The following is a 7,403-nucleotide window of genomic DNA, read 5'->3' on the forward strand; positions in this document are numbered from 1 at the left end:
ATCAACAGCTAGCTGCTAATGCTAATGCTAATGTGAAGTGAGTGAACATTAATGGATTTACTGGGAAGAATGTGAGGTGAACGTGAGTCCAGCGTTCTGTTCCAGCAGCTCAGCTGATAATCGCCTGTAGCTTCATCTCCACCTGAACGTGAACTCTGTTTTCTTATCGTAAAATATCAGTTTGAGTTTCTCTGACACCGTTCTGTGAGTTTGTCATGCAGAGTTAGTTTTGTTGGTCGGGTCATCACTTCATCTCAGCGTGACTGCATGAGCAGTGAGGACAGTCCGACTGTAAATGAGAGAGATGATGCATCCGAGCAGAAACTCCTCTGATCTGATCACAGAGCTGTCCATCAGCCACTGAACTACAGCACAACGCCCTGGAGCTTTATTCTGGAGGACAACCCTCCACAATAAAGCAACTTCCTGAAGACAGACACTGCTCCACATCTGATTATCATCATTAGCATATCTTTAGCAAAGCGCACACATAATAGTTTGTACATGACCAGTTAGCTACTAGTAAGCTTCATGTTGGCTTTGAGTTAGCTTCTTGGTTCAGTTAGCCAGGAGTTAGCTTTGTGTAATAACTTAGCTCCAGCTCCCTGGTTTAGTTTATGGTTGCCTTCTTGGTACCAGTTGACTGATCAGTTAGCTTACAGGTAGCTTTTAGGTCCCAATAGTTTAGGGTTAGCTTCTTGGTTCAGTTAGCTTGCCCTTGTCTGTTAGCTTAGTGAGCTTTATGTTTGTGATTGTGTGTTTGTGTTGCTGATCTCACCAGGTCGTGGTTGGTGGAGTTGGAGTCGTCCTCAGGAAATGGTTTGGAAACTCCCAGAGCGACACAGTTAGCAAAGATAGCTAACAGGATGAAGATATCAAAGGGTCTGAGATGTGTTCAGGAAGCTCAACCAAAAACCAATGAGCAATGTTTGTTTGTCTAAACTAGACATTTGAATGCTGAATGCTGATTGGTCAAAGTCAAGGATACTTCCACTCCACGATGGAGAGCGCGGCCCGTCTGATTGGGTTGTTGAGTTTCAGGCAGTACAACGCTCGTGGAGCTCGCTGGACTTGATTACTGCCCTGCACCTGAGGAGGAAGTGACATCATCAATATCAACAACCACATCAGGAACGTTAGCATCAATGGAATGTTAGCTGCTAACATTCACGCGTATGGCTAACTAGTTTACCTGTAGTGATAAGAGTTAGCATATCTGTAGCATAGCTCTCGTGCTGTTGTCTCTTAGCGTGTGGTCTCACCTGTTTCTTAGCATGTTGTCTCACCTGTCTCTTAGCGTGTTGTCTCACCTGTCTCTTAGCGTGTTGTCTGTCTCACCTGTCTCTTAGCGTGTTGTCTGTCTCACCTGTCTCTTAGCATGTTGTCTCACCTGTTTCTGAGGATGTTGTCTCACCTGTCTCTTAGCATGTTGTCTCACCTGTTTCTTAGCGTGTTGTCTCACCTGTCTCTTAGCGTGTTGTCTCACCTGTCTCTTAGCGTGTTGTCTCACCTGTTTCTTAGCATGTTGTCTCACCTGTCTCTTAGCGTGTTGTCTAACCTGTCTCTTAGCGTGTTGTCTCACCTGTCTCTTAGCGTGTTGTCTGTCTCACCTGTTTCTTAGCGTGTTGTCTGTCTCACCTGTCTCTTAGCGTGTTGTCTGTCTCACCTGTTTCTTAGCGTGTTGTCTCACCTGTCTCTTAGCGTGTGGTCTCACCTGTCTCTTAGCGTGTTGTCTCACCTGTCTCTTAGCGTGTGGTCTCACCTGTTTCTTAGCGTGTTGTCTGTCTCACCTGTCTCTTAGCGTGTTGTCTGTCTTACCTGTCTCTTAGCGTGTTGTCTGTCTCACCTGTTTCTTAGCCTGTTGTCTCACCTGTCTCTTAGCGTGTTGTCTCACCTGTCTCTTAGTGTGTTGTCTCACCTGTCTCTTAGCGTGTTGTCTGTCTCACCTGTTTCTTAGCGTGTTGTCTGTCTCACCTGTTTCTTAGCCTGTTGTCTCACCTGTCTCTTAGCGTGTTGTCTCACCTGTTTCTTAGCGTGTTGTCTGTCTCACCTGTTTCTTAGCCTGTTGTCTCACCTGTCTCTTAGCGTGTTGTCTCACCTGTCTCTTAGCGTGTGGTCTCACCTGTTTCTTAGCGTGTTGTCTCACCTGTTTCTTAGCGTGTTGTCTGTCTTACCTGTCTCTTAGTGTGTTGTCTGTCTCACCTGTCTCTTAGTGTGTTGTCTCACCTGTCTCTTAGCGTGTTGTCTCACCTGTTTCTTAGCGTGTTGTCTCACCTGTCTCTTAGCGTGTTGTCTCACCTGTCTCTTAGCGTGTTGTCTCACCTGTCTCTTAGCGTGTTGTCTGTCTCACCTGTTTCTTAGCGTGTTGTCTCACCTGTCTCTTAGCGTGTTGTCTCACCTGTCTCTTAGCGTGTTGTCTCACCTGTCTCTTAGCGTGTTGTCTCACCTGTCTCTTAGCGTGTTGTCTCACCTGTTTCTTAGCGTGTTGTCTCACCTGTTTCTTAGCGTGTTGTCCTCTCCGTCTCTGTGTTCCTGTTGAACTTGTCGTTGAGTGAAGCGTGTCGGTCCTCGTCATCCTCACTCCTCCCTCGTTCTCACCGTCCATCTCCTCATCCCACTCTGCATCCCTCTCCTCACCTCCTCCTCCTCCTCCTCCTCCTCCTCCTTCTTCTCCTTCTCCTCCATCTCCCTCTCCTCCCTCCTCCTCTTCCTCCCCCTCCTCCCCTCCGTCCTCCCCATCCACAGCTTTGGTGTAGCCGTTTCGACCTCCACCTGCCGTCAAACACAGAAACAGAAGAAAACTCTGAGTTCTTCCTGAAACTGTCGTTAATCAGTTAGTTACTGATGGACGACAGTGTTACCTGGGGTTGCTAGGCAACCGCTAATTGATAGTTAACTCCCTTGTTGGTGAGGAGGAGGTGAAGTGAATGGAAGAGTAGGAGGAGGAGGAGGAGGAGGAGGTGAAGTGAATGAAAGAGGAGGAGGAGGAGGAGGAGAAGGTGAAGTGAATGGAAGAGGAGGAGGAGGAGGAGGAGGAGGAGGAGGAGGAGAAGGTGAAGTGAATGGAAGAGGAGGAGGAGGAGGAGGAGGAGGAGGAGGAGGAGGAGGAGGTGAAGTGAATGAAAGAGGAGGAGGAGGAGGAGGAGGAGGAGGAGGAGGAGGTGAAGTGAATGAAAGAGGAGGAGGAGCAGGAGGAGGAGGAGGAGGAGGAGGTGAAGTGAATGAAAGAGGAGGAGGAGCAGGAGGAGGAGGAGGAGAAGGTGAAGTGAATGGAAGAGGAGGAGGAGGAGGAGGAGGAGGAGGTGAAGTGAATGGAAGAGGAGGAGGAGGAGGAGGAGGAGAAGGTGAAGTGAATGGAAGAGGAGGAGGAGGAGGAGGAGGAGGAGGTGAAGTGAATGAAAGAGGAGGAGGAGGAGGAGGAGGAGGAGGAGGAGAAGGTGAAGTGAATGAAAGAGGAGGAGGAGGAGGAGGAGGAGGAGGAGGAGGTGAAGTGAATGAAAGAGGAGGAGGAGCAGGAGGAGGAGGAGGAGGAGGAGGTGAAGTGAATGAAAGAGGAGGAGGAGCAGGAGGAGGAGGAGGAGAAGGTGAAGTGAATGGAAGAGGAGGAGGAGGAGGAGGAGGAGGAGGAGGAGGTGAAGTGAATGAAAGAGGAGGAGGAGAAGGTGAAGTGAATGAAAGAGGAGGAGGAGGAGGAGGAGGAGGAGGAGGAGGTGAAGTGAATGAAAGAGGAGGAGGAGCAGGAGGAGGAGGAGGAGAAGGTGAAGTGAATGGAAGAGGAGGAGGAGGAGGAGGAGGAGGAGGAGGAGGAGGTGAAGTGAATGAAAGAGGAGGAGGAGAAGGTGAAGTGAATGAAAGAGGAGGAGGAGGAGGAGGAGGTGAAGTGAATGAAAGAGGAGGAGGAGCAGGAGGAGTAGGAGGAGAAGGTGAAGTGAATGGAAGAGGAGGAGGAGGAGGAGGAGGAGCAGGAGGAGGAGGTGAACAGCTGTGACCTAGATGTGTCTGTGATCTGGGCCGTGATTTATCCGTCAGTACCTGAGGACTCATCACACACACACTCTTCCTTCTATACTAGTGAGGACCGGCCTCTGAACCAAACAAGCCTGAATGTCCTCACAAGACTGGAAGACCCCCGGCCCTCTCAACAATAGTAACACACATCTCTGTTTCCTAGACTTCCTGTGTTTCCCAGAATGCCTTGCTGCTGGTCCAGCTGTTGGAGTGGCCTGGAGTGTTTCACACAGAGAAACAAATCAGCCAATCAGAGGTTAAACTCTGACACCATCATCCTCAGAGTTTCCTTCTGTGAACTCGTCTGTCCATTGGACGGTGGAGGTCACATGACTTCAGCTCACGTTGTCTCTTCCTGTGGTGGAGCTGCTTCGCCCTCAGGACCAACGAGAACCCACTAATTATCCCCCAATTATCCCCAGTCCACTCACTGAGTCCCTCTGAGCCTGGGAGGACACGCTGTCTCTGAGCCTGGGAGGACACGCTGTCTCTGAGCCTGGGAGGACACGCTGTCTCTGAGCCTGGGAGGATACGCTGTCTCTGAGCCTGGGAGGACACGCTGTCTCTGAGCCTGGGAGCATACGCTGTCTCTGAGCCTGGGAGGACACGCTGTCTCTGAGCCTGGGAGGACACGCTGTCTCAGTCTGACCTCCAGAGGACGGGTCCAGGATTCAGACCTGGTCCAGAGTCAAGATCTGGGTCAGACCCGGTCTGGACCCTGGACAAGGTGTAGCTGGACAACAAACCTCCACCCGCATGTTATTCTTGTCTTTATGTAGTCGTGAGGACATCTGGTCCTCACAACTGTAGAAACAACACGTTGCTGTGTGTCATACGTTCTTCTTCTTCTTCTTCTTCTTCTTCTTCTTCCACGTTTTCATCATTTAATAAAGTTCAGGTTTAGATCAGCTGATCTCTCTCTGGGCTTTAAGTTCAGAGAAACTGAACAAAGGGACAGATTAACTGCTGCCACGGTAACGGACGATGTCACCTGACTTAATGCTCGTTTCTATGACAACGCTATCAGAGGGTTCATGGAGGTAATCTTAATTCAGAGACATCAGGAGGATTCAAGTGAGACACTTTAAAAGACGGAGGACACAGAAGACACACCTTAGGACACACCTGAGACCAGAGGACACACCTGAGACCAGGGGACACACCTGAGACCAGAGGACACACCTGAGACCAGAGGACACACCTGAGACCAGTTTCGTCACTGACTTCCCGTCTTCGTCTGATTTTAAACATATTTTAACTTTTATCAGCTCAGAGGAAACCGACTGATCATGAGTCCAGAGACGGTCAGAGACGGTCAGAGACATTTAGAGACAGCCCACAGGACGAAGGACAGAGCAGAGACAACCAACCAACATCAAAGGAGATGCATGAGGAGATGAATGACGGCTCAGTTCCATTTAGTCTGAGTCAACCAGCACAAGATCAAAGGTCTGTCCAGGAGGAGACGACCAGAGACAACATGAGAGGACAAAGACCATGGACGATCAGGACACGATGAGGACAAGATGGCAGAAAGGAAAGCAGAGAGAGGACAACATGGAGGACAGGATGGACAGGAACACAGGAAATAAAATGAAACTGAACGAGGCTGAAGAGACAAAGACAGAGGAGGACAGAGAGAGACAGGGACAGCCACTAGAGACCAGCATAAAGACATGGACCACCAGCCGGGACAAAAAGCCTCATCTGTCTGCAGATTTAAAACCAGAATCTCTCCAACAGAGAAACCGGGGACGACCAGGTGGACGAAGAGGGACGTACCTGAAATGCATTCTGGGATACCTGAGTGTACCACGTCCACGTCCTGAACCACAACTCAGATCAATAAACGCTGCTCCCTCCGTCTCCACCAGGGGGAGGTCACGGGTCAGAGGTTAGCATTAGCATTAGCATTAGCTAACGTTAGCTCAGAGTGCTCTCTGTGTAAAAAGACCAACGACGTGAACAGATCGTCTCATTTGGTCTGAGTTTCTGAGACGGCTCTAAAACAAAAGTCTGAGGGGTCTGAGGGGTCTGAGGGGCCCTGGGTCTGAGGGGTCTGAGGGGTCTGAGGGGCCCTGGGTCTGAGGGGTCTGAGGGGCCCCTGGGTCTGAGGGGTCTGAGGGGTCTGAGGGGCCCTGGGTCTGAGGGGCCCCTGGGTCTGAGGGGTCTGAGGGGTCTGAGGGGCCCCTGGGTCTGAGGAGCCCTGGGTCTGAGGGGTCTGAGGGGTCTGAGGGGTCTGAGGGGCCCTGGTTGGGACAGGAGTGCGTAGTTCAAATGATGTTTTTTAAAAATGAAATGATGTATTTTATATATATGAGTCATTATCAGATCATTTCTACAACATAGACTCATGCTATTATAACGTTCACTAAACCCTTCACCCTCACCCTTCATCCTCACCCCTCACCCTTCACCCCACCCCTCACCCTCACCCTTCACCTCACCCCTCACCCTCACCCTTCATCCTCACCCCTCACCCTCACCCCTCACCCTCACCCCTCACCCTTCATCCTCACCCTCACCCTCACCCCTCACCCCTCACCCTTCATCCTCACCCTCACCCTCACCCCTCACCCCTCACCCTTCATCCTCCTCACCCTCACCCTCACACCCCTCACCCTCACTCCTCACCCTCACCCTCACCCTCACCCTCACCCTCACCCTCACCCTCACCCCTCACCCACCCTCACCCCTCACCCTTCATCCTCACCCTCCCTCACCCCTCACCCCTCACCCCTCACCCTTCATCCTCACCCTCACCCTCACCCCTCACCCTTCCTCACCCTCACCCTCACCCTCACCCCTCACCCTCACCCTCACCCTCACCCTCACCCCTCACCCCTCACCCTCCTTCATCCTCACCCTTCACCCTCACCCCTCACCCTTCATCCTCACCCTTCACCCTCACCCCTCACCCTTCATCCTCACCCTCACCCTCACCCCTCACCCCTCACCCTTCATCCTCACCCTCACCCCTCACCCTTCATCCTCACCCCTCACCCTCACCCTCACCCCTCACCCTTCATCCTCACCCTCACCCTCACCCCTCACCCCTCACCCTTCATCCTCACCCTCACCCCTCACCCTTCATCCTCACCCCTCACCCTCACCCTCACCCCTCACCCTTCATCCTCACCCTCACCCCTCACCCAACCTTTAACCTAGACCCAGACCTGACCAGGTGTGAACCATCTAACACAGCTCTAGTATTCCATGAACAGTCCAGGATGAAGGATGGTGTTATTTCTATTTTAAACAGAATCATTTTTATTGGTTTAAACCATTTAAACATTAAATCAGCTGATAGGAGAAGCAGAACTTTTACCTCTGCGGTTCTCCTCGTACATCTCTGCTCAGCTCCTCACAGCGTTGATCATCTTCTGGGTTTGATC

General features: G+C 51.4%; 1 protein-coding gene across 1 annotated transcript in view; it reads right to left on the minus strand.

Moving 5' to 3' along the window:
* cacna1fb (calcium channel, voltage-dependent, L type, alpha 1F subunit) overlaps positions 1–7,358 on the minus strand; it is a gene marked incomplete at its 5' end in the record, with an annotated part of 32,730 nt that extends 25,372 nt beyond the window's left edge. Inside the window, 4 exons of the mRNA XM_084553783.1 lie at positions 779–884; positions 989–1,089; positions 2,495–2,772; positions 7,337–7,358. Of these exons, the coding sequence (XP_084409909.1) occupies positions 779–884; positions 989–1,089; positions 2,495–2,772; positions 7,337–7,358 (507 nt within the window). The remainder of the gene's footprint in view (positions 1–778; positions 885–988; positions 1,090–2,494; positions 2,773–7,336) is intronic.
* Between the last annotated feature and the right edge of the window lie 45 nt (positions 7,359–7,403).

The sequence above is a fragment of the Chelon labrosus genome (genome assembly GCF_963514085.1).
Source record: "Chelon labrosus genome assembly, chromosome: 10".
Lineage (NCBI taxonomy): Eukaryota > Metazoa > Chordata > Actinopteri > Mugiliformes > Mugilidae > Chelon > Chelon labrosus.